The sequence below is a fragment of the Bos javanicus genome, chromosome 13 (assembly GCF_032452875.1).
Source record: "Bos javanicus breed banteng chromosome 13, ARS-OSU_banteng_1.0, whole genome shotgun sequence".
In the NCBI taxonomy this organism is placed as follows: domain Eukaryota; kingdom Metazoa; phylum Chordata; class Mammalia; order Artiodactyla; family Bovidae; genus Bos; species Bos javanicus.
The window spans coordinates 2181593-2209216 of NC_083880.1; the positions used below are offsets into that span (position 1 = coordinate 2181593).

At 42.9% G+C, this 27624-nt stretch overlaps 1 protein-coding gene across 12 annotated transcripts in view; it reads left to right on the top strand.

The window, feature by feature from the left end:
- PLCB4 (phospholipase C beta 4) overlaps positions 1–27624 on the top strand; it is a 482736-nt gene that overhangs the window by 312577 nt on the left and 142535 nt on the right. For all 12 annotated transcript variants that reach the window (XM_061435584.1, XM_061435591.1, XM_061435583.1 and 9 more), the window contains 3 exons: positions 6445–6525; positions 8111–8170; positions 9610–9753. In XM_061435584.1, the coding sequence (XP_061291568.1) occupies positions 6445–6525; positions 8111–8170; positions 9610–9753 (285 nt within the window). The remainder of the gene's footprint in view (positions 1–6444; positions 6526–8110; positions 8171–9609; positions 9754–27624) is intronic.

A 27624-nucleotide genomic window follows, 5' to 3' on the forward strand; every position in this document is an offset into this window, starting at 1 on the left:
TGTACAGTTCTTCTGTGTATTCTTGCCATCTCTTCTTAATATCTTCTGCTTCTGTTAGGTCCATGCCATTTCTGTCCTTTATCGAGCCCATCTTTGCCTGAAATGTTCCCTTGGTATCTCTAATTTCTTGAAGAGATCTCTAGTCTTTCCCATTCTGTGTTTTCCTCTGTTTCTTTGCGTTGATCGCTGAGAAAGGCTTTCTTATCTCTTCTTGCTGTTCTTTGGAACTCTGCATTCAGATGTTTATATCTTTCCTTTTCTCCTTTGCTTTTTGCTTCTCTTCTTTTCACAGCAATTTGTAAGCCCTCCCCAGACAGCCATTTTGCTTTTTTGCATTTCTTTTCCATGGGGATGGCCTTTATCCCTGTCTCCTATACAATGTCATGAACCTCCGTCCATAGTTCATCAGGCACTGTATCTATCAGATCTAGCCCCTTACATCCATTTCTTACTTCTACTGTATAATCATAAGGGATTTGATTTAGGTCAAACCTGAATGGTCTAGTGGTTTTCCCTACTTTCTTCAATTTCAGTCTGAATTTGGCAAAAAGGAGTTCATGATCTGAGCCACAATCAGCTCCTGGTCTTGTTTTTGTTGACTGTATAGAGCTTCTCCATCTTTGGCTGCAAAGAATATAATCAATCTGATTTTGGTGTTGACCATCTGGTGATGTCCATGTGTAGAGTCTTCTCTTGTGTTGTTGGAAGAGGGTGTTTGCTATGACCAGTGCGTTCTCTTGGCAAAACTCTATTATTGCCCTGCTTCATTCCGTATTCCAAGGCCAAATTTGCCTGTTACTCCAGGTGTTTCTTGACTTCCTACTTTTGCATTCCAGTCCCCTATAATGAAAAGGACATCTTTTTTGGGTGTTAGTTCTAGAAGGTCTTGTAGGTCTTCATAGAACCGTTCAACTTCAGCTTCTTGAGCATTACTGGTTGGGGCATAGACTTGGATTACTGTCATAGTGAATAGTTTGCCTTGGAAACGAACAGAGATCATTCTGTCATTTCTGAGATTGCATCCAAGTACTGCATTTCGAACTCTTTTGTTGACCATGATGGCCACTCCATTTCTTCTGAGGGATTCCTACTCGCAGTAGTAGATATAATGGTCATCTGAGTTAAATTCACCCATTCCAGTCCAGTTTAGTTCGCTGATACCTAGAAAGTCGACATTCACTCTTGCCATCTCTTGTTTGACCACTTCCAATTTGCCTTGATTCATGGACCTGACATTCCAGGTTCCTATGCAATATTGCTCTTTAAAGCATCGGACCTTGCTTCTATCACCAGTCACATCCACAGCGGGGTATTCTTTTTACTTTGGCTCCATCCCATCATTCTGTCTGGAGTTATTTCTCCACTTGTCTCCAGTAGCATATGGGGCACCGATTGACCTGGGGAGTTTCTCTTTCAGTGTCCTATCATTTTGCCCTTTCATACTGTTCATGGGGTTCTCAAGACAAGAATACTGAAGTGGTTTGCCATTCCCTTCTCCAGTGGACCACATTCTGTCAGACCTCTCCACCATGACCCATCTGTCTTGGGTGGCCTCACAGGCATGGCTTAGTTTCATTGAGTTAGACAAGGCTGTGGTCCTAGTGTGATTAGATTGGCTAGTTTTCTGTGAATATGGTTTCAGCGTGTCTGCCCTCTGATGCCCTCTTGCAACACCTACCATCTTACTTGGGTTTCTCTTACCTTGGACGTGGGGTATCTCTTCACGGCTGTTCCAGCAAAGCGCAGCCACTGCTCCTTACCTTGGACAAGGGGTGTCTCCTCACCGCCGCCCTTCTGACCTTGAACGTGAAATAGCTCCTCTAGAGCTATAGTAAGATGGTAAGATGAGCTTACCATACCTCTAAGATGAGCTTGTATGAATTAGATAAAGCTTCTGCTTTTCCAGGCAGGCAGCCTAAGCATTAGTGGCCTTACGTTTGTCTGTCTGTTCATGGGAGCCCTCCAGAGAGTCACTCTTATGGGGGCCGGGTGCAACCCCCTCAACTTGAGTGACTTCTTGTTTACATTTTATATATTGGCCTACTGTGAAGTATCTTTGAAAAAAAATAATTCATTTAAATTTTTGGTGTATCAATTTACTTTCAGTGTGTCTTTGATGTGCTAGCTGCTTGAAGGACAAAGGTGAACAAGAAAGTTTCAAGGACTCTGCCCTCGTGGAGGTTAAACTCTGGTGTAGGAACCAAGCCATGAATCAATAAACAAAGAAATGAAATAATTGCAGACTGTGTTAGTTTCAAGCAAAGAAATAATCAAGATGCTATCTTAGAAAACAAAATGAGAGACCTATTAGGGAGGTCAAGGAAATATCCCCTCTGAAGAGGGAAGAGTTAAAATGCGGCCTGTAGGATGAAGAGAAGCTAAAGACAGTAGGAAGAGACTTCTAGGAAGGAGGAACAGCCAATGCAAAGGCCCTGAGGCTAGAAGAGCTTAAGAAGTACTCTTAAGGAAAAGAGTACTGATAGGTGTAGTGAACAAGAAGGAAAACAAAGACAGAAAATGATGTGTGATCAGGTCTCTAAGACCCAGATTACACAGGACCTTTTAGCCCATGCTGCTGCTGCTGCTAAGTCGCTTCAGTCGTGCCCGACTCTTTGCGACCCCATGGACAGTAGCCTGCACCAGGCTCCTCAGTCCATGGGATTTTCCAGGCAAGAGTACTGGAATGGGTTGCCATTTCCTTCTCCAAGATATCTTCCTGACCCAGGGATCGAACCCAGGTCTCCCACATTGTAGACAGACACTTACCGTCTGAGCCACCAGGGAATTCACCCTAAATATGATAGGGATCTATTAAATGGCTTCTCTATTTGAAGAATCAGTCTGCCTGCTGTGAAGGAAAGAGTAGAAATGAGTTGATCAATCTATGAAAAAGATGGTGATGCTCTGGACCAAGGTGGTGGTGGTGGTGGTAGAGATGGATGCTATGAAAATGGACTTGTTAATGGAAAGTCAAGGATGATTGTAGTTTCAGTAAATCAGGACACTAGTGACAAGTATTGAGCCCAGAATGTCTTGTGATGGAAAGGCTTGGGGAAAAAGGGTGAGGAATAAAGAATTTGGTTATGGATGATTTAATTTAGAGACATTCATGTGAAGAAGTCAAGAAGAGAGTTAGATGTCTGAACTGAGAACCCAGAGAGGACAGGGCTGCTACTATAAATTTGGGAGTCATCAAGAAGTAGATAGTGTTAAAGCTTTAGCATTAAAGGAGGTCTCAGAACATAGATAACAATCCCCAGAGCCAACTTCTGTGGTTCATGTAAGAAGTTGTAATGTTGAACATGTAGAAGAGCAAATCAAAGTGTGCCCTGCGTATGGCAATGTGAAAGTGAGTCACGGTGAACCCGGCAGAAATATGTTAGGAAGTGGGAGGAATAGAAGGCAGATGGAATTGGTCAGAGATGGTATGGAAGAGAAAGAGTAGAGACAGTGGCTGGAGACAAACTCTTCAAGATACTGTGCTCTTAAAATGGATCAGAGACATGAGGGAGTAAGTGAAGGAGTAGGTGGGGATGGCTGGGACTTATTTGTGTGCTGATAGGAATGACCTCATAGAGAGAAAAACTGATGTATATTGGATGACGATACATAGAAGACTGAAATCCTTGTGTAGGTGAAAGAGGATGGAATCTGGAGCAGAAGCGGAGGGATTGACTTTTGATGGGTGAAAGCATACGTTATTAGGAGGAAGGATAGAGAAAGTTCTCATCTGATGAGTTTCCTTTATTTAATCAATGAAGCTCAGTAATTGGCTAGGAGTAAAGGAGTTTGAGAAGCACTGAGATCATCCTTTTGAAGGGTGGGGAACTTTAAAAGAAAGAATTATAAGGTTGAAAGTCATGTGGACTATCCATTTGAAGTGTATAATCTTGAATTTAAACCAAAGCCAGACAATCTAGTTTTGTAATTTTCTCCATCAAATTTAGTGATTAAAAAATGGACAGGATGGACTTAGTTGTTTGGCCATGAAAATGGAAAATGAGACATAGAAGTTGAAGTGTCTGTGAGGAAGTGATGTAATGTTGGATCACGGAAATAAACTAGACAAGGACGGAAGTAAAAGCAAGGAAAGCCTGGTGGTTAGCGAGAGGTGGGCAGGATTAACAAGCAGGAAGTTGTAGGTACTCGGATTAATATAGCAGAGTGAAGACTATAGAGCTAGGAGTTAAAAGCACAAGATGATCCAAGAATGGGATGTTAGGAATCCAAATTCCCAGGTAGTAATGGTAAAGTCAGAGGGTACTAAGTAACTGAGAGAGGAAGAAAGAAAAAAACTTTGCCATTAAGGAGGCCAAGGAACTGTAAGTTCCACCTGAAAAAAAGCTGGAAAATCATTCTTATTTATCATGTATATTTCCTAGGTCATTCCAAATCCCTATTTGGAATTGAATTGGGTGCACATAAATAAATAATGACAGTAGCTGATTCACTGTAGGTCTACTCTGTAAACACCATTTTAGGTCATACTTTTGAACACTGAAATTCTTTATTACCATTAAGATATTGCTTGGAAAGTATTCTACAATGTGTTCATTCTCATAGTTTGATTATTCTCATTTCTCAATCAGTAATGATTCAAGACCTTTGGGTTACATTTAATACCTTTTTGTATGGTGTACCCCACCCTTCGATCTAGCCTTATTTATGTGTCTAGTCTCATCTCCATCATCCCCTTAAGGTGGACCTACCTCATGACCTCCTCCGAAGCCCCTACTGTCAGCAGTCCTGCATGCGTGCCACGCTGCTTCACCTGGATAGCTGCTGCTCATCCTCTAAGACCCATCTAAAGTGTCCACTTCTGGGTCAAACCTTTCCTAAAAAGCTGAACCATCCAGAAATGCATTTTTGTGGGTCGAAAACATTACATATTGACAAATTCACATTGTTAATAATTTGCTGCCACAAATGTAAACTTGAACCAGGGATAAAGGATGGTAGCTACTACTTGCTGAACTATGTAACAGTGTGACTCACATTCATGGTAAAATGTAAAAGTGCTTTGCATTTATCACCTCATTTCATTGCCTAAAAGGTAGATGTAAATATTTCCTTCTGTTAGGTAAGGATTCAGAGACAGCGTCTTTGTTTGAGAAAGTAAATAATAAGTGGCAGAATTGGATTTTTATTCCATAAACAAAGGTCACATAATGCCCTTCCTTCATCTTATTCATCACGGTGACTGCTTGCACATGATAATTCTTCACCTGTCAGAAAACTACACAAATTTTTGTTCAGGGGCCCTGGGACTCTAAAATGTGACATTGACATTGGATTTACCTTGATAAATGTTGCTACTTCCTTGAAATTTAGAAAAATAAGTTTTGAATTGAGAGTCTGGACTATGCTTAAAATCTTAATCCAGTGATTGCTCTCTATTTGTTTGAAGTCACACACCGTTCCTGTTTGCCAAGCAGCTCCTATAGCAGTGTTATAATTATCTAGGAGGATAAGTTCTTTAGGTCACGAGAACTGGATCTGTTGACGTGTGAGTGCCAAGTCTTGGTGTAATGCAGGCAGAGGGCAGAGGGCATCTGGGTTCATTTCCTGGGGGCCCTTTAGCTTTCATTGACATAGGACTTGCCTGGAGTTTTTAAGAACAATGGTGCTTTCTTGCTAGACCAGGAATCCTTTGGGAAATACAACTTAGCTGCTATGGGGCCCCTGCATTTGGCTAACATTCCATCTTGATCTGATCCTGATGTCCACAGCAGTGGTTCTTAGATTTTTACTGTGTATTAGAATCACCTGGAGGGCTTGTTGGAACACAGATTTCTGGTTCCCACCCCAGAGACTCTGATTCAGTCTGTCTGGCCTGGAGCCCTAGATTCTGCCAATGCAGTCAATCTCCCAAGTGAGGTTGATGCTGCTGCTCCCATGACTACACTTGAGTAGCTCAAACTCTTGCTTAAGTCCCAGTTTATGGAACACCCAGTGAGATTGGATATACAAGCAGAAACCTCAGGAGTTATGTGAGTAATCCTCTGAATGCTGAATTCTGTAGACCAAAAAAAAAAAATCAGTGATTAAAAAAAAAATTATCTCCTGATTTTTGATTTATGTTAGAGACCAGCAACAATTCCTCTTGTGTGGAGTGAGACCAGTTGGCTGAAACCTGGGAATCCTTTCCAGGAGCTCTTTTTCCCGAAATCTTAGAGAAAACTTCCCTATGTACCTTCAGAACATTAGTGTGTTTTGTTCTTAAAACTGCCTTAAAGGAAGATGCTATATAAAATTGATCAGTCTTTCAATGCAAAAGTGAATGCAAGAAATTTTCAAAATGAAAATGTTACATAATATAATGAGAAATGTGGTCATTAGATTCAGGATGCATTTATCTTTTGTTTAGATGCTAAAAGATATTTGCATTTTTATTAGATTCAAAATGATGTGAGTCACGCAGATCAACACATTTCTTTTTCACAGGAATCCTTTGTGTTTGAACCCAACTGCCTCTTCAAAGTAGATGAATTTGGCTTCTTTCTGACCTGGAGAAGTGAAGGCAAGGTATGGCACAAAAACAAGTTGCTCCTTCTTGCTCTCAGGGTGAAGGCATTTCATTTCTCCACAAGTGACGGAAAGCCCCTTGCGGGTACGGACCCTACACTTACTCATTCATTCAAGACTTTTTAAAATGTGCTTCCATGTGCCCAGGCGTTGGGGACATAGTAATGGTCAAGGATGTGATCCTTATAGATTCCAGCCTAGAATCAGGGTCGGGCATCCAAAAGAAAGAAAGAAAGTTACAAGACATTGAGAGTTGCGAAAGAGAAGGTCAGGTTACAAGAGCTTAAAAGCAGGCAAGTCTGATTTAAATCTTGGGAGCTAAAAAGATTTCCCAGAAGAGAGGTATTCAAGCTGAAGTCTCAGAGGTGCATTTAAGGGCATTTTCCAGGACTTAACACATGGCACAGCATTCACATTTTGTGAGCCTTTGAGCTGAATTTCTGAAGAGTAGAATCAGAGTTTAAGTTAGTATAGTCCCACTAATATTTCATATACACACATATATTTAATTATATACATGGCTGCTGCTGCTGCTGCTGCTAAGTCGCTTCAGTCGTTTCCGACTCTGTGCGACCCCATAGATGGCAGCCCACCAGGCTCCCTGGGATTCTCAAGGCAAGAACACTGGAGTGGCTTGCCATTTCCTTCTCCAATGCATGAAAGTGAAAAGTGAAAGTGAAGTCGCTCAGTCATGTCCGACTCTTTGCGACCCCATGGACTGTAGCCCACCAGGCTCCTCCATCCATGGGATTTTCCAGGCAAGAGTACTGGAGTAGGGTGCCATTGCCTTCTCCGAATATACATGGCAGTAATCACAATATTAAATATATAAAAGTAACATTTTGCACTTATTCAGAGTTGCATTCTACATATATATGTGTGTATATATATATACATATGGAATGGAATGTTTGGGGTCTCTGCGACCAGGCAGGATGCTATGGGGCCTTCCCAGAACAGACCCCTCCCCCATATCCGCCTCTTTAGCTCCTCTCTGAAGTTCCTTGATCGTATCTGATGCACATTTCCTGAGTTATTTCACAGATCCTAAACCCCCCACCTAATGGAAGCATTTAATTGCTTGATGACCATAAGGACATAGCCTCCTGGAGCCTCAGGATTAATAATGTCCACCCCTGTGAACCATGTTATCTCACCATCAACCAGTCAGAGAACTGTGCACTAGCTGATCGTATACCCTGCAATATCCCTGCCTCAGCTGCCCTTTGAAGTTGTTTTGCTGAAACCCTTTGCTTTAGGAAGTTGAGGGTTTTAGAGCGAGAGCCACCGATTCTCCCTGCCTAGAGCCTTACAGTAAACACTGCACTTTCCTTCACCACAACTCAGTGTCAGTGTATTGGTTTTACTTCATGCACATGAATGGACCAAAGTTTGGTTGGAAAATATCTTGACTATTTTTGATTGTTGAAAATTATTATTGTTGTTATTACTTGTTTTTAATCCTGCTTCTGCCTCACTTGAATCAGCATTGCTTTCATCATCACAAACATTTGCAAATCACCTGTCTGTGCTGTAGGTCTGGCAGAATTTAGACTCACTGCTGTGTTATGTGCTCTCTTTGCAGGAAGGCCAAGTGCTAGAATGCTCCCTCATCAACAGTGTTCGGCTGGGAGCCACACCGAAGGTACCCACGCTTGGTGTCTGTTGTTCTTTGGACACAGACTGTTGTGTAACCCCTTTGTTGTTGTTTAGTCACTCATTCGTGTCACCTCTTGTGACCCCAAGGACTGTAGCCTAGCAGGCTACTCTTCCATGGGATTTCCCAGGCAAGAGTACTGCAGTGGGTTGCATTTCCTTCTCCAGGGGATCTTCCTGATCTGGGGTCGAAACCTTGTCTCCTGCCTTGCAGGCATATTCCTTACCACTGAGCCACCGGGGAGGCCCATTACTGCCCCCAAATGAAGAACAGATACAGTTTAGAAATCTCATCTGTAATGGTTGGGTGATTTGGGTTGCATTGGGTTTAATTAGAAATTGTTATTAACCTCTGAAAATTATGACCCTTGTGTGATATGAGCATCAAAGTAAACTGTTCCCTTAACTCAGAAATTAATCTGGCAAGTACCCCTTCCCCCTGTCCCCACCTTCTTTTTCAGCAAACAGTGAGTCACTTCTGGTCCATGGCTGATGTGGAAATTTAGATGACTCGGGTAGTTCCATGTCTGTGCACCTGTGCACGCAGACCCTGGCTCACCTTGAAGGCTCAGTTTGCCTCTGAGAAAAGAGAATGACAGAGCACATAAATAAGCCTCTTCACAGTGATTGATTTGTTTGAATGAGAAGCTATTTGCGCTAGGAATTTAAAAGATGGTTTTCCCCTAGAATATTCCAGCACGGCATGTATCCCTTTTCCATAATAGTCTTGCAGGTTTGCAGATGTTTAGATGTTCAAAACAAAATTATAATTGTTCCTCACTTTGTTTTTGGTTTCTGTTAGTGACCCTCTTTAATGTTAGTTTAAAATCTCTGTATAACTACCTTGGCATTTCCGCCTGAGTTCTTTCAGAGGACAAAGCCGCTATTTTATCTGCTAATTAGGGCAAACTTACACAGTTTTCATTCCAAATGAGGAAGCCAGGGCTCCTGGAGATGCACGTGTTCATTCTTTGTGTCCAGGCTATTTGAAAGACTCAATCTCACTTTTAACAACTTGAGGTTGCTGACTGTGGCAGTGCCCTGCATGTGTGTGCATGAATCCCCCACAACTGTTCTCTGTGAGAAACCCCTTGGACCTTTGCAGACAGTCAGGTCTCAGGCACAGCCTTTGAGTCCTGTTGCCATAGTTCACGTCCTCGATAGCTACAGCCCTCAATTGAAAGGAGGACCCTGCCTCCCCACCTTCTAAATCAATAACTGTATAATACCTTTCTTATCGGGTGAGATCCAGTAATGTGTAGTGTGATAGATTTTACCTATATGAGTTTTAGAATGACACTAGATATCTAGACATTTTTAGATAGAATGAAGAATTTGCTTTACTGGATGTTTTTACATCAAATGTAGTTTCTTTTTCTGTGCTCTGTGATCTAATGTATTTTTTTTCCTATCTGTCTACCTCTATAGGATCCCAAAATTTTGGCTGCTCTTGAAGCTCTTGGCAAATCAGAAAATGATCTGGAAGGGCGGATAGTTTGCGTCTGCAGTGGTGCAGATCTGGTGAACATCAGTTTCACGTACATGGTGGCTGAAAATCCAGAAATAACTAAGGTATCCTCCGTGACACAGCCTCCTTCCATTCCCATATGGACATGTGTGGTGCACATAATTTTTCATGTATAATGTCATTTTGATATATATTTTGAATTGTATAATTTAATTTAAATTTTAAAGAAAGTTTCCATTGCTTGTTAGAATGTTGCCCTAAAAAATTCAGCAAGCGCAATACCCTTTCAGCGTGTCACTCACGAATACCAGCAGCCTGAACACTGACTGTGATATGTTATACGAACCTCTCTAACCAGAATGTACACAAGAATCATCTGAGATTTAGTAAAAATGCAGATTCTGATTCAGTAGGTCTGAGGTGAGGACACATTCTCCCTTTCTAACAAGCTCGCAGTTGATGCTGATGCTACTGGTCTGAGAACCACAGTTTGACTAGCAAAGAGTTAGATCGGCACTACCCAGCTGAAATATAATGCAAGCCACAGATGTAGTTTAATTTTTCCTGGTAGCCAGAGGTAAAATTAATTTCGTTATTTTATATTCCACATAGAAGTGATACCATATGGCATTTACCTTTCCCTGCCTGGCTTACTTCACTTAGTGTGATCCTCTCTTAAGCCCATCCATGTTGCTGCAAATGGCCTTATTTCATTCTTTTTTACGGCTGAGTCGTAGTCCGTTGTATGAATGTACCATGTCGTCTTTATCTATTCCTCTGTCATTGGGTGTTTAGATTGGTTCCATGTCTTGGCTGTTGTAAGCAATGTTGCTCTGAACACAGGGATGCATGTATCTTTTTAAATTCTGGTATGTCATTTTGTAACCCAATATGTCATTTTAGTAGGAAATCATTATATAATCAATTAACATATTTTAGATTCTTCTGTTCATACAAAGTTGTCAAAATATAATACGCATTTTCAGTTCAGATGAACTGCATCTCAGTTGCTGCATATGGCTGTGGCTACCCTGTTAGTGCACGTCTAGATAATTCGTACCCACCCTGCCTGTAAGCTATGAAAGTGTTGGGTTACGATCCATCTTAGTACCATAAGCAGCCTACCATTGCCCTGGCAAGTGAGTCTTAAAGAAATATTGCCCAAAGTAGAAAGCCTCGAATGTCATTCACTCTCCTGCACGTTGTCTGTCTTCAGGCACTATTACCTGTGGACAGAGCACCATTATCTTTGCGTAAAATGTGTGAAGAGGCCTGGGCCTCTGCTCTTCCATGGCAGAGATCTGGGTTTGGGGGATTGGGAGGTGGGCATTTTATTTTCCCATTGATCCTGCAAGTAGAAGCTCAGTACAGGGTTGAATGAGAAAGGTCATCATTAGAAATATTGAACTTCAGAGCCCTCAGGGAATATCCAGGTAAGATTATTTGATGAAACTGAGATGAGAAGACTTTACCCTGGACCCAGGATCACGGGGTGCAGAATTGAGTTCTACAGATACTGAGACCGTCAAGACTCACCCTCACAGATACTGAGACTGTCAAGACTCTTTCACCCTCACTCACAAAGTGTGGTCCACTTTCTAGCTGCACACGCCTCAGTGGGAACTCCCTGCACATTAGAATCTCAGGCCCACATAGACCTACAGATCCAGAATCTTCATTACTAACAAGCTCCTCCGCACCCCTCTGCCTGCCCAGTGACTCATATGTGCAGTAAAGTTTGAGAAGCTCCCAACTGTGGCTCTGGGTCCAGGCAGGAATGGATGTTTCATATGACATGAGAGCCTTTGCTTCTGTACTTGCATGGCTTGGTTGGTTTTATGCTGCTTTTCCGGATCACCTCGCTTTGGGAGAACAGATGTTGCTTTCAATATTGTTCTTTCATTACGGTGCTCAGATCAACACCCATTTGGATGGTTTCTTGAACCCTGCTGATCTAAACAAGCGTTGTTTCTAGTGCACGCTAATGTTATTTGCTACAAAGGTCTTTCTGGTTGCTATTTGCCATACCAACATTCAATCCCAGAAGTCCATGCTGATCACCCAGAAAGAGAAAGACTTGTTAACCAGACAGATATTTAGATGCTTGAAATTTTGCAAAATGACAGTTCTGTAGACCTGTGTCATGTCTTTTGTCAACTTGTCATATTACAAGAAACCCTATGACTCATATGACCTTAAGAATCTGGGATAGGAAACAAGTTGCCTGGCCGCACATCCTGCCTCTTCCTCTTCCCAGTTGAGTGACCAAGACACACAAGTGGCCTCGCTGAGCATCACCTGCTTCATCTCAGAATGGAACAGCATCACAGTGCCTGCTCGTAGGATTGCTATGTAGGTTACAGGATGCGTTATGTGGAAAGTGCCTGTGCCTTTCTCATCGAAAGCCCCCAGTGTACATTCACTGTTCAGATCACAGAGTCCTAGAATTTCAGAGCTGGAGGTGGAACTGAGACACTGCATTTTTCAGATGTAGAAGAGGAAGCCAAGAAGTGAAAAGAACTCGCCTGAGTCTACCCAGCAGGCTAGGCCAGAGTCCAGCCTAAAACTCAGCCTTCTGATTTCTTGTGTGATACTGTCAACTCCACCCCGTCCCTGAGCAAGTACAGCCCTGGGAAGGTGGCTCGGATCAGTAAATCGAAATGTCCTTACTTCCATGCTTTGATTGCTGCAGTCTTGTTTTACTTAAGAGCCATGGTCTGAACCCTATAGTCACAAATATGTGATATATAAGTCTGTGTTCCAGGGCAGAAGTCTATACTTAAAGATAAGATGTGGGGTTTTTTGTGGTCATACCATTTTGACATGAATACAACTTAGGAGCCCAGGATCATGGGACCATAGAACAGCTCTTAGCTAGCGATATTCTGTTCACGTTATCACAGAAGTCAGTTAAAGCAAACCATCATTTTTAAAAATTACACTTACAGACCTTAAACACTCTTATGGCAGGCTGAGCTTGGGTTGGAAAAGAATTTCCAGACACAGAGCCTTTCAGAAGGGAGTGAGTTTATTAAGAACACAGAGCAGAGATAGCGTGGGCACTGCGAGTGCAGCAGGCCAGACTCCTGACGGACCAGGGAGAGGCGACCCTTTCCGTGGGTTAGTAGCCGGTTTTTATAGCCTCAAGACAAAGCAGATTCCTGCTGGAGGCTTGGCTTTAGGTGACTGGTTAAGGCATGATAGGGTGATCATGGGGTGGCATTTTTGCTGAATTTGGTGTCAGGAAGCTGGTTGGTGATGATCAGGGGGCCTTTGGGGCCACGGTTACGAAGGGGCTCGGTCAGCTTCAGAGGTGCCCTTGGCTCTGGGCTCCACTTCTGTGGCCTTGGCGCAAGGCCTCACACCTGTGGCCTGGGACAGAACTCCACAAAGACGCTATTCTAACTTGAAACATATAGATTTGGTACAGTTGTTGGCCAATCTTTTAATGTTAGGGCCAAAATCTTTGCATTCAGTTTGGATCTATTGGTTGTGGTTGATGGATTTTTTGCCATGTGTGCTCAGGCTTGTCCAACTCTTTGTGGCCCTATGGACTGTAGGCAAGCAGGCGCCTCTGTCCATGGAATTTTCCAGGCAAGAATACTAGAGTGGGTTGCCATTTCCTACTCCAGGGGATTTTCCTGAACCCAAGATAGAACCTTTGTCTCTTGCATCTCTGAATTGGTAGGCAGATTCTTTACCGCTAGCACCACCTGGGAAGCCTTTTTTTTTTCCACTTGTACTTCACCCATAATGCATTGTCTGAAATATCCAGTTTGTTTCTTTAAAACACAACTGAGTCGACTTTAAAGACATTCTTGGAGCAGTTAAAGAACAGAATCCTCCAATTGACTAACTTCTTTCCCTAATCTTTTAGTTGTCTCATTTACATAGAACTCGAGAAAAAATTCTTCTCAACTTACCTTTAAAGAAATCTTCCCAAGTATTCACTGAAAGAACCAGCCACCCTCTTTCCTTCCACAAGCATTTTTTACTGATTGATGTAGTTTTTATTACAAACAGGTATAGAAATAAACATAAATAACTCATGGTACTCATGCAAGATGAGAGCAGAAACTTACAAAATGTTGAAAAATAGCTTATTAACTGTGAGGATTAGCCATTCCCTGGGTGGTCAGAATGTTTTGATTGTTTTATGCCATCTGACAAGTCTTGGTCTGCCCAGTGATATAGAAGTTTTAAGAGGCTTTCTAGTACAGACCTTGCTTAGGAGTATTTATTTGAGATTCTTGAGTCTATTCTTAATTCCTGGGCTTGTATGATACTTACAGTCCAATGATTCTGAAAAATTCACTTAACCAAACATTGAATCCAGGCAGATGGGATTCATCAATTCATGTCCTGTCGACGGAGGACCAGCTTTCCCATGTGGGACCTTGCCTGACTCTGTGAAAGTCATCTTACTTCCTTGTTCCTCCACGTCCTAAAAGGTTTCTCTGATATCTTTTCTTATTTCAAGTGGGTGTTTTAAGAGTCAATAACATTTAACGTGAAGTCTTACTTTACTAGAGTTAAGGTTTCAAATAAATACAAAATATTTTCACAGTACCCGAGACAGTGAAAATGATGGTGCATTTTCTTGTTTAGATAAAAGATGCTGCTGCCAAGTTGCCTTCTCGAGATAAAAGATGACACTTGTATAAAAAACACCCTTATAGCTCATCTTGTCTTTTCTTCAGCCATGCCCTCTGCTTAAAGAGTAAATAAGCTTGCCTAGTCCCTCTACCGGAGAAGGCAATGGCAGCCCACTCCAGTACTCTTGCCTGGAAAATCCCATGGACGGAGGAGCCTGGTGGGCTGCAGTCCATGGGGTCACGAAGAGTCAGACATGACTGAGCGACTTCACTTTCACGCATTGGAGAAGGAAGTGGCAACCCACTCCAGTGTTCTTGCCTGGAGAATCCCAGGGACGGGGGAGCCTGGTGGGCTGCCGTCTGTGGGGTCACATAGGGTCGGACACGACCGAAGCAACTTAGTAGCAGCAGCAGCAGCAGTCCTTCTACCTCTTTAACAAGATTTGAGCTCAATTTTATAGAGCTTTCTCCCCTATGGAATAAATGTCTGATAGGATCCTAAACATAAGGCCACATCAAACCTTCCAGCCACATCCTTCCGGTTGCTGAGGCCACGGACACTCTCCTCGTGTGTCCTGATCGGTCTGTTAGCAAACACTCTGTGTCTAGAATCTAGCTGATTCTACCATCACCATCACTGCAGTGCTCTCCAACTCAATACCATTTCTCCCCTAATTCTCTGCCTTGACCTTACCTGTTGTAGTCTGTTCCCAAAATAGCAGTTGGAAGGATGTTTCTAGGAAGTAATTCAGATCCCATCACTGATGCTTAGAATCCTCCAAGGCTTACGGGGCCTTAAAGAGTCCCTTCTCACCTCCCTTCCTCTGGCTGCTACCACCCCCCTCCCTATTTCCTTCCAGCCTCGGGAACTTCGCCCGTGCATACAGTTCCTTTTGCCTGGAACACGCGATTCCCCAGTTACGTGCAGCACTTCCTCCCTCACATTTCTCTGCTGGAACCTCACCTTAGCTGCCTGCCGCATCTCCCCTCAGCACATGCTAACTCCTTGTCCTGCTTTATTTTCCTTCTTAGCGCTTACCACTACTTACACGCCATACGTTCAGTTATTGCCTTCCCATTCCCTGCTACATCCTAGCATCTAGAACCTTCAGCGCCTGACATGTAATCAGTGCTCAGTACATACATTTTGTTGTTTTGTATATATAAAGTGTTTTTATGTGGGCCATCTTTAAACTCTAGTGAATTTGTTTCCATATTGCTTCAGTTTTATGTTTTGGTTTGTTGGCCACGGGACATGTGGGATCTGAGCTCCCCAACCAGGGACTGAACCTGCTCCCAAGGAAGTCCCTTTATATATATATATATATATATATAGCAGATCAGATGCTCAGTCGTGTCTAACTCTTTTTGACCCCATGAATCGCAGCACGCCAGGCCTCGCTGTCCATCACCAACTCCCGGCGTTCACTGAGACTCATGTCCATCAAGTCAGTGATGCCATCCAGCCATCTCATATATATATATATATATAATTTCCAGAATGACAAAGAAACATGTAACAGTGGCAGCCTCCTGGAGTGGAATCAGATGCAGAGAGAAAGATGTTTGTTTTTCTCTTCTCGCTTATCTTTTTTGGTATGATTTATTTTTTCTTTTTCATTATTAACCTTAATTTGTATTGGACTATAGCTGCTTTACAATGTTGTGTTAGTTCCCGCTGTTCAGCACAGTGAATCAGCTGCACGCACACATACATCCCCTCTTTCTTGGATTTCCTCCCCATCTGGGTCACTGCAGAGCACTGAGCAGAGCTCTCTGAGCTGCACAGCAGGTTCTCATTGGTTGTCTATTTTATGCATAGTATCTATAGTGTATATGTGTCACTCCCTGTCTCCCAGTTCATCACACCCTCTTTCCCCCTCAGTGTCCATACATTTGCCCTCATTTTATTGAGGTTTATGGTCTGAATCCATAAACTCTAACCTAGGTGATAACCTTAAAGTTTTTTACAGTTTAGCTATAATAAAAGCTAGGAGAATGATGTTTGGATAAGAAAACCAAGAAAATGTGATTCAATCATAATCCAAAATGTCTGGGATTCCATGGCATTATTTTTAGAGTCATTTTTCAGGATGTAAGGGGGCTGTTGCTGAGGATCCATGACAAGCCTGGAGGCTGTAACCCCAGTGTCTTGACCTCTTTCCAATTGAGATCATTATTTTCTGCTTCCCTAAATCCTTCCTGTCATTCCAGTTAGAAAACTCTGCTTTCATTTCCTCTCCTTAAAGGTCTTCTGTTAAAAGGAATTGCTAGCAAATTGCTGGTACTTTTTCCTCAAATCCGGTATGCCTTTGGGTAATAGGTGTGTCTGATCGGTCACATAACCTAAAACATCTATAAGTAAAAACAATTGCATGGAGGAGATATTTCCCATTTTTTTTCTAAACTGTATGTAATAGAGCTTTTTTCTGAATCCTCCTCATCTCTCTGCCACTGTTTTACGATAAACCCTATTGTGCTGTGTGCTTAGTCGCTCAGTTGTGTCCAACTCTTTGCGACCCTGGGGACTGTAGCCCGCCAGGCTCTTCTATGCATAGGGATTCTCCAGGCGAGAATACTGGAGTGGGTAGCCATTCACTCCTCCAGGGGATCTTCCCAACCCAGGGATCGAACCCAGGTCTCCCATGTTGCAGGCGGATTCTTTACTGTCTGAGCCACCAGGGAAGCCCATAAACCCTACAAAAAATGCCAAATATTGTAATAAACTTCTTTAGTTAGAAGAGAAATTTGGTTTCTCTGATGTATTTTTTCTCTCTTAGGATACAACTAGCGGGGGAAGATTTTGTCTCTGGCGTGTTGAAGGGAGTTCAGATGTCTTTCATTTAGTTCCAGCTGGTGCTACGGAGCAAACTGCAAGCACAGTCACTGTTCATAAGACTGAAAGGCAACCCTCTTTGAAAATCTCCACAAATAAATATGTTATTTTATACCAAGTTGAATTTTATTTTGATTACAAAAATAAGCTGTTATTATGAAGTTCAAAATGCACAGATTTGGATTTGAGTTTAGACAACTTCCAGACTGCTCATCATACTTTCTGTAGGTTGTAAATATTTGGCAAACTCCATAAATTATGCTTTGTAACCAAGTCATCAAATAAACCCATGATTGAATACTGTAGAAAGTAAATTACAAAAATATTGTGTCTTCTTCTTGTAGACAAAAAAGATAAGGTCAGATAGTTTATTACAGGTAATAAAATCGTATTTTAGTCAATTGGATTGAATGTCAGAATCACTCTGCTGAATTGAAATTATGTTGAGTGGAAGAATCACTGCAAAAGTTCTTGGAGAAGGGATTTATTCTTTGTTTTGTTAAGGAAGAAAAATCAAGTTCACATTTAGTCAGTGCTGGCTAATGGCTTTGCTCACACTCTGCAGAGCTCCCCTGAGATTTCCAGGTGGTGCTAGTGGTAAAGGGCCCACGTGCCAAGGCAGAGACAAAAGAGACTCGAGTTCGATCCCTGGGTCGGGAAGGTCTCTTGGAGGAGGGTGTGGCAACCCACTCCATTATTCTTGCCTGGAAAATGCCATGGGCAGAGGAGCCTGGCAGACTGCAGTCCATAGGGTCGAATTGCAAAGGGTCACAAACACCACTGAAGCGACTTAGCACTCATGCAGAGCTCCCCTCCTTTCAACTAGGTCCTCTACCCATAGGCAAGCACTGACCTACTCAAAGGGATCTAACCAGAAGCCTCACCTGGGACTTTCTTAAAAATGCAAATTCTTGGGTCTTATGCCAGCCTAATAAATCTGAAATTCTCAGAATGGAGCTCAGCTATCTGTTTTTGTTTCTCTTTTTGTTAATCAAAGTATAACTGATTAATATAACAGTTATATTAATATACAATGTTATAAACAATTAAGATAAACAATGGTATGTTAATTTGAGGGCACATCATCGTGATTCAGTATTTTTACAGTAATATTTTAACTAGCCTCCCAGGTGATTCTGATGCTGGATGAAGTTTGAGTCCCCATTTGCTTAGCATACAAATGGACTTAGTCCAAATATTTTAGCCACTTTGAACCCAAACAAGTTTTTATCAAATTAATTGACTGCAGCAGGCAGGTGAATCTATGGACCTACTGATTCCTGTGGCCTTACCAGAAATGGTTAGAATTCACTAATACAAAAAGCATGATTAAAATGAATTTATTTCTGTGACCCTAGGTGGGAAAAAGCTATTTCTTGAAGTGTAGTTTTAATTGTGTTAGCTATCCAGTGGTTCTCAAAGTGTGGTCCCTGACCAGCAGCTTCAGCGGTACCTGGGAACTTAATCCAAGATGTGAGATCTTAGGCTCTGCCCTAGTGCTCAAGTTGAGGAGCTCAAGGATAGAGCTGCTGCCCTGCAGAAAAGCTCTGTAAGGAGTTTCTCCCGCTTCTCTTGCAGAGCAGCCTTGAGGAACTTGCATTTACTGGTTTGAGGAACTTGCATTTACTGGTTTGCTGCCTAGGCTCACCTGATCCGATGCCTGCTGAATGCTAAAGGAGCTCAGTTGTAAATCTGCATTTCCTATCCATCGTCCAAGCCCCAATATATTAATTGATTTAAGTTCTTCAGCACATTGTCTCATGGTTTTTTGAGGCTCAAGTTTGGGATGGGGTGCGTGTACGTGAGCGTGTGTGTGTGCTTCGTGTTTCCAAGAGTGACTGTTGGCATGCTTTTGTTTTATTTTTTCTTTAAACCATCCCGAATTCATGGGAAGCAAATCAGCAAGGGGCAGTAAAAAGTTTTCTTAAGGACAAGCTGTGAATTGGAGCAAATGGGTGGATGCGTATTTGTGAGCTTTAAGTGTCCCCATCTCACCTAGGTGTTTTCTTCTTGCCAAAAAGAAAGTGGGGCTCATTTGCTTAATAGCTGGGTTGAATGTGGAGACCATGAAATTCTGAGCCTTGGGAGGGTCGTATGCATCAGTGCATGTGGAGTGGGTAACACTTGTCCTGGGGGCCTCCGTGGCCACCTGTCATCTTTGCCCTCCCTTCCTCCAGCAGTTCTCATGCTCCTCTTGCCAGACTGTCTGTCCCAGGACCCAGGACTTAGTGTCTGACCCATGGTGGTGCTCTTTGCACTCTGAAATTATTTCTTTATCTCTGTATTATCAAAAATTAGTTCCTTTAGACCAGAAGTTGCTGACCCAGATGCCTACGGGAGCCAGGGAGATGATGTGAGTAATGGAAAGGTGCTGGGAGACAGACAGGAATGGAATAGAACATAGCGAAGTGAGGGGTACATACCCCATCTGGGGGCACTTACCTCTTGCCAGTTTTCCAACCATCAGAACATGGCCCAGAGGTTGCTAGATGGTTGTTGGTGGTGTTTTTTCCATGAGATACTGGACATTTGGATTTTTTACATGAAATTTCCTGATGTTAAAATGTTGACAAATATATTCATTTTTGTTAGCGCTGTGCGTGTCGAATAGCAAACTTGTCTGTGGATCATTTGGAACCTCAGCTCGAGACAACGGCCGGCATGCAGCATGGATGAACTTGCACTAAAGTGAATGCTAATGTTTGCATAATATGTTTACCTCACTGACATTTAAGTGAAGATGCCCTTTGTGTCTTTTTTCCTTCCTTCATTCAGCTGTTCATCCTAGAATTATTTTTTGATGAATTATAAATGTGGGCAAATCATTTCTTCTACATGGGCTTTCTTATCGTCATTTTTAAAAGAAGAGAGTTATAGTGAATGACCCTTGAAGTTACTTTCCCCTATAAAGACATGGAATTTCTTTACAAAACAAAAACGTGTACTAGATGCCAAGGAGGGTACTAATTAGTTGCTTGGATCCCTGTGTCTAAACTGAAGATTCTTTGGATGTAACAGAAGGTCATGGCTTGAGTTGTAGGAAGGATGCAACATGATCTTGACCTTCTAAAAAGATGATTATTTTAGTTGCTCAGTCCTGTCTGACTCCTTGCGACCCCATGGACTGTAGCCTGCCAGGCTCCTCTGTCCATGGGATTTTCCAGGCAAGAATACTGTAGTGCATTACTATCTCCTCCTTCAGGGGATCTTCTCAACCTAGGGACTGAACCCGAGTCTTTTATGTCTCCTGCCTTGGCAAGGAAGGTAATGCGGTAATAACATCGGGCTCAGAGCACTGCTTCTTAAAGTGAGGTCTGGACCAGCAGGGTCATCATCACCTGGGAACTTAGAAATGTAGGGTCTCAGGCTTATCCTCAGACCTGCTGAATCAGAGTCTGCATTTGCACAAGATCTCTAGGTGCTTCCTTTACACATTCAAGTTTGAGAAGTACAGTTGTACCTCCATATCCACAGGGAAATGGATCTAGGAACCGCCCCCCCCAACCCCTGAATATACCAAAATCCACAGACGCTCAAGTCCCTTGTATAAAATAACATTGTACTGTTGACCCTCAAATCTGTGGGTTCCACATCAGCAGACATCAGAGGGCCAGCTCTGCGGAGGTAGGATACAAGGAAATAAGTCGTTCTTGCCTTCAGCAGTTACACAAGGAGGAAGACCTGAGAAACGTGTGAAATCAAGAGACTGTTCCAGGTGAAATTGGAGATTTTAAATCTGATTAACTGAGAGCATGCTGCTAAGATCATCAGAAATTGAGGGCCCAGTTACTTTGGGGCAAGAGAGGAAGAGACAGTGAATTTAGAATACGTTCTCTGAGGGATGTGAGTGTCCCGGACTTGCTGTGGTCACACGGTGTGAAGGAGCTCACTGGCTGCTCATCTGCAGGCTGGCCCTGACCTCCTGTCTCTGTGTTCCCCGTCTCTACACCCCTTAACTTTCCAAAGGCGACTATCTTTATTTTTTTTAAACACCCCCGCCCCAGTTTCTTAAATCATCAAATGTGGGGTTTTAGTGTTATTTTTCTTAGTAAAACTCCTTACCAAAATGCACGTGCAGGAACCCAGCACTGGAGCTGGAAGAGGTTTCACTGTGGTTCTCAGGCACCTTGTCGCTTTCATCAAGAAGGTTTCCTTGGGGTCACAGGGGGAGCAAAGTGAGAAAGAAGCCTCCAGTGAGGCCTGTCACAAGTGAATGCAAGTGATATTCACAAGAAATTAACTGTTTTAAGTGAACATTTTAGTGCCATTTAGTACATCACCTGGAGAAGGAAATGGCAACCCACTCCAGTCTTCTTGCCTGGAGAACCCCATGGACAGAGGAGCCTGGCGGGCTGTTGTTCATGGGGTCACAAAGAGTCAGACGTGACTCCGTGACTGAGCACAGTGTATCAGTGCTGTGCAACCATGACCGCATCTAGTTCTACAGTGGCATACCCCTCAAAGAAAGACCCGTGTCCGCTTAAGGAGTGCCCCCCTTCCCCCAATTTACAACCCCCATACTCACTCTAATGTGTCTTTTTAATGTGCACACAATTTTCTCTTATATTAAGTTGGGCTCATGCCAGTAGAATTTAACGTGAAAGTGAAAGTGTTAGTCGCTCCGTTGTGTCTGACTCTTTGCAACTCCATGGACTGTAGCCCACCAGGCTCCTCTGTCCATGGCATTTTCCAGGCAAGAATACTGGAGTGGGTAGCCATTCCCTTCTCCAGGAGATCTTCCTGACCCAGGGATCGAACCCAGGTCTCCCGCATTACAAGGCAATTCTTTACTGTCTGAGCCACCAGGAAAGCAGTTTAACATAGTACTATATTTTATCATTAACGGTTTTATCACATGTATTTTCTTGGCCTTTAAAATGTTTTCTTGGGCTTCAGTGTAAGTCCCCATGACCTTTAAGGTGGGTTTTCTAGGTTGTTGACTCTCTTGCTTCTCTGGAAACCTCTCAGCCTCTTCTGTTCCAAATGCTGTGATCTTCACAGGGGACATGTTTTCTCTGCTGAGGTTTCATGAACTCGAAGGTTTCCTGAGAAAAGACTCAGCCCTGGGCCCAGCCCGCAGTCACTCGGGTTGCCCTAATTGCAAGTGTTATCAAATGACTCTGCCAAGGGAATGCAAAATGAATTACTCTAATTGTACCAGAAGTTTGAATTTCACCTTTTGGCCCCTGGGACAGAAAAATGTCACTAGCTGTAAATTGCTTCTCCATTTACCACATAGCTCCAGTTTTTACTGCTAGCAAAAAAAAAATGTCGTTGGGAACAAAATGTGTGTGTAACATGGGCCTACATGTGTTTGTGTGTTTTCTTATCTTTGGGGTATAATTGGAAGACGGGACACGTGAGGAGGTGGGTTGGCAATGCCTGAGATGAGACTCTCTTGCCTCTAAGGAAATAATTTAATAATCATAATAGCGCAGTCCATGGGCAGATCCAGCCCTCTGCTCTGACTTTTTAAAATGTTTATTTTGTTTATTTGGCTGTAGCGGGTCTTAGCTGCAACACACAGGATCTTCAGTCTTCATGGCAGCATGCAGGGCTTTGGTTGCAATTTGTGAACTCTTGGTTGCAGCATGTGGGATCTAGTTCTCTGACCAGGGATCAAATCTGGGCCTCCTGTATTGGGAATGTGGAGTCTTAGCCACTGGACCACAGGGAATTCCCCCTCAGCCTGATTTTTGTATAGCCAGTGAGCTAAAAATGGCTTTTAAATTTTGAAAAGATTATTAAAACAAAACGTAAAAACTGTACAACAGACAGCTATATGTGGCCCCCAATTCCTGAAGTATTTATTGCCTGGCTCTTTACAGATAAAGTTCACTGACCCCTAATAATTATAAGAAGAACAGCAGCAGTGAAGTTTTTATTTTATATTGGATGCTAGATACTGTTCAGAGTGCTTGGCAGGCGTTATCTCCTTTAATTCTCAAAACAGTCCTGTGAGATGGATTATTCTCATTTGCAGAGGAAGAAATAGGCCCAGAGAGTTGAGTAGCTTGCCCAAGTTCACACAGACAATAAGTGGCGAGCTGGTGTCTTGAACCCAGGCACTGGGCCCTGGGTCCCGGGTCCACTCCAGGTCCTGTGTTCTGCACACGCTCTGCTGCAGCTCCCAATTGGAGGACTAGTCTCTTCCACTTGTAGCACAGTGTGTTGTTGCTGTACTTTTCAGGTAACCGTTTAATGTCACTATTTCTAGGAGGTGTGGTCATAGGGCAGTGCTCCCATAATCGGAGGCCTGCACAGTGTTTTCCGCAAAAAAGTCCATGTGCAAAGAAGGTTCTTTGGTCAAATGAGCATGAAGAAGCCTTGTTTAGCAGAATTTCTTTACTATAGCTATCTCATAAGCAGTGATATATTCTCATACCAGTCTCAGCCAGGAGGAGGGACATTCAGTTTTTTTTCCCCCAAATGGGTATGCATTCATTCTTTCATTCATTCCTATTGAAGAGACACAATATCTTTCAGAACTACTGTTTTGCAAAGAAAAAAGTAAGCAAATGATGTCATAGAGGCATTGCTCAGCCCAATATTTTCCCAGATGTGTCAGAACAATATAATGCAGACAGTCATTCATCTTTACCATTAACATCCTTTTTATTGTTTTCCTGCTGCCATGTCTCTTCCTTCCCTCCCCAATTTTTAGGGGAGAGAGCAGAGGAAGTGTGGGATTTTTTCCCATAAATGAAAGGAAATTAGATAATGAAACTCAAACCCTTTGATTTAAATTCTTTTTAGTACTTTTTATCTTGAAAGTCCTGTTTGGTTTGTGGGATTACCTGTACATTTGATCAGCCTGGACTGATCGGTGATGTTGCCTGGAAGTATAGACAGACAGAGGCTCCGTGACTGATGATACTTATTCAGACCCTCAGCAGGTAGCATTTGTCTGCACGTCAAGTGGTGTTCATTTTGGCATGGCTTAATTTGCTAGTGTTGTCAACTGACATGTGTCAGGAGAAAAAGTGACCTCAGAGATCTTAAATACAGGCATCAGCCGCAGAAACAATTTCATGAACACCTTTTAATTCATCAGCTCTTCTCCCATCCCTCACCACCAGGATTCTGCAAATCTGACAGTTGAGACCAAAAATGCACTCTTACATAACCGGTAGTTTCTGACCAGCATAAAATGATGCTTTGTGTTCTCTTAAAATCTTATAATTCTTCAATTATTTCAGAGTTCTCCATATGGATATAAAATATTGTTATGTAAAATAAACATGACATCTCATTTTCTTTTCTTTTTAAAAATGTTCATTTATTTGGTGGCATTGGGTCTGAGCTGCTGCGCATGGGATCCCGGCGGTTAGGCAGGGTCTTGTCCTTGGTGGAACATGGACTCTGTAGGTGTGGCACTCAGGCTTAGTTGCTCTGTACCATTGGTATCTCAGTTCCCTGACAGGGGATCAAACCCATGTCCCCTGCATTGCGTGGTGGGTTCTTAACGACGGGGCCACCAGGGAAGTCCCTCTCATTTTCTTTTTGAATGTTGCTGCTCTGTGCCTTTTGAGCCATTAAAAAGCATCGTGTATTGCTTATAGTATGTTGTTCATTCAGAAAGCGCAAGTAAACACGAGCATAAATTTATTCTGAATGTATATATGTATGTGTGACTTAGGCTGGGTCTGTGAAATAGGCTGATAACAAGACAAATTAACAGGAGAAAAGGCATACAAATTAATTAAGTTTTCATTTTGTGTGCACAGGGGCGTCACAGAAAGAAGTGAAGCCCCAAAGGGCAGTGAAATTTTAGAGTTCATATAGCATGTTAACAGTGGGTGGAGAGGGGGCAAGGGGCAGATGGTTTTTAGGGAAGATAAATGGGTCCTGAGGAAGACAGACAGGAGGTGTGGCAGTCCTGGATGATTTCTGTTTGGGTGTGGTGTCAACTTTTCATCTTCCGAAAGAGATTAGTGTTGCTTCTGGGGAGAGTATTTATGACAATCCAGTTCCATTGTGAGGCTCTGCTTTGAGGCAGATAAGGATTTCAGGAAAATTCAGCTCAAAATAATTCTTATGCCAAAATGGCATATTTTGGGGTATCATATCCTGATTCTCTCAACAGTATATTTATCGGAGTAGGTATCTGGAATGAGATGTGGTTATTTAGGACAAGATTCTGTAGGTCCAGTAGAACATTGTTACAAGATATCAGACTGTCATGGGTAGAGTCAGGCGTGTGTGTGTCTGTGTGTGCTCAGTCATGTCCAACTCTTTGTGACCCCATGGACTGTAGCCCATCAGGCTCCTCTGTCCATGGAGTTTTCCAGGAAACAATACTGGAGTGGGTTGCCATTTCCTCCTCTAGGGGATCCTCCCAACCCAAGGATTGAACCTGCATCTCTTTAGCCTCGTGTATTGGCAGGCGGATTCTTTACCACAGATCCACCTGGGAAGCTCCAGAGTTACACTCAAGTGATGGAAAAATGGTGTCTTAGGAATGATAGTGAACAGAAACCCATTTGGAATGGGAATGTGACACTTTAGCTTCTGGGTGACGACCAAGAATAGCACAGTGTCCCCTCCTTCCTTGTGACTATTTAGAGGTTCTTTTCGACCTAGTGTGGTCAAGATAACCAGCCAGGTTGACAGACTGTTTTGACTATCTGTGAGTGCCTAAACTGATTTTGACTAGGAAAGTATAAATATTATGCAGGCCCATCTGTACAAAGAAGAGCAGATAGAAAGGTTTGTTTTGTGGAAGACTCAGACTATGTCAAGGGGAAAAAGGCTCTCGTTGTTCTTTTGTTCACCCCTTAATGTTCCCTTTGGAGAAGGCAATGGCACCCCACTCCAGCACTCTTGCCTGGGAAATCCCATGGACGGAGGAGCCTGGTGGGCTGCCGTCTCTGGGGTCGCACAGAGTCCGACACGACTGAAGCGACTTAGCAGCAGCAGCAGCAGTGTTCCCTTGGATTTGAAACTTTAATAAGAAGTATTATTGACTTTCAAAGGGCTTTGAAATCATTAATGGGGTTTTCCATCTGCTGATTTTTTTCCCCAAAACCCACATTGGTGTTTGGACCCCTATTTCAATAGTTTGCTATTGTGTGCTTTGCATAGGCTCCTTAATTTAACCTTTCATCCTGAGTTTTATCAACTGACTTTGTCTAGGATTGCCAGCGTAGCTCCTTTATTATGCATGCAATTCTGTTCTGTCTCTGTTACCTTTGAGGCAGCAAGTTAAGGTGACTTTCAGTTTTCTTTGCCTGGTTTTTATTGTCACCACTGTCATTGTCTGCCTGTGGGCCTTCTGTCCCATGCCGGGAGGGAGTTTTCAGCACTGACACTGGTCTCTTGCCAGCGTAGCACTCAATTCCTTTTACCTATCCTTATTTCTCTCCTTATTAGAACCAGGAGAAAATAGTTGACATGAAGAGAAAAGTTGTTTTATTTTTTCCTTTTTAACATGATGTGGACATTGGTCTATGGTATACAAACATTGGTAGATCTGCTGTTTACTTTTAGAATGGTTTTAGCATCCCAGATAAGCACAATTCAAAAGGAAGAATCTTGCCTAAATCACCAGCGTCTTCACTCTCCTGCTCTTACCCCTGTGCTGTGCTTAGTTGCTCAGTCCTGTCCGACTCTTTGCAACCCCATGGACTGTAGTCCGCCAGGCTCCTCTGTCCATGGGGTTATCCAGGCAAGAATACTGGAGTGGGTTGCCATCCCCTCCTCAAGGGGATCTTCCCAACCTAGTGATTGAACCCAGGTCTCTCGCATTACAGGTGAGTTCTTTACCATCTGAGCCACCAGGGAAGCCCTCCAAGCCACCAGGGAAGCTTTTATCCCTGGGGTTTTCTAATTCCTGAACCAGGCTCTGCCTCAGTCCTGGGTCGAATACTCCAGGGTGCAAGACTTTAAGAACATGAGCGTTGTTTCCCAGCCCAAGGGGCAGATTTCATAAATGGTGCCTGATGGTTTGCATTGTAACAATTCTCAGGTGAGTCTGACACTGCTGGTCCTGGGACTACACCTTACAGAGCAAGTCTCAGTTAACTTGTGAGTTTAAGATGCCTCCACCATCTCCACTGTAGCCTTCTCTTTGAAAGCAAACACTGTATGATTAGAGAGGATGCTCCTGCAGCTTACCTTTTGAGAAAATTGCATAGCACGTTTAGAGAGTGTCACAGGGTCTGCTGGTTTTTGCATTGAAATTTGCTACCTTGACTAAAAACCAAAAAGGATCACTGCAGATGGTGACTGCAGCCATGAAATTAAAAGAAGCTTGCTCCTTGGAAGAAAAGCTTTGACAAATCTAGACAGTGTATTAAAGGCAGAAAAATCACTTTACTGACAAAGTCCTTAGAGTCAAAGCCATGGTTTTTCCAGTGGTCATGTATGGATGTGAGAGTTGGACCATAAAGAAGGCTGAGCACGGAAGAATGGATGCTTTCGAACCGTGGTGCTGGAGAAGACTCTTAAGAGTCCCTTGGACAGCAAGGAGATCAAACCAGGCAATCCTAAAAGAAACCAACTCTGAATATTCATTGGAAGGACTAGTGCTGAGGTTGAAGCTC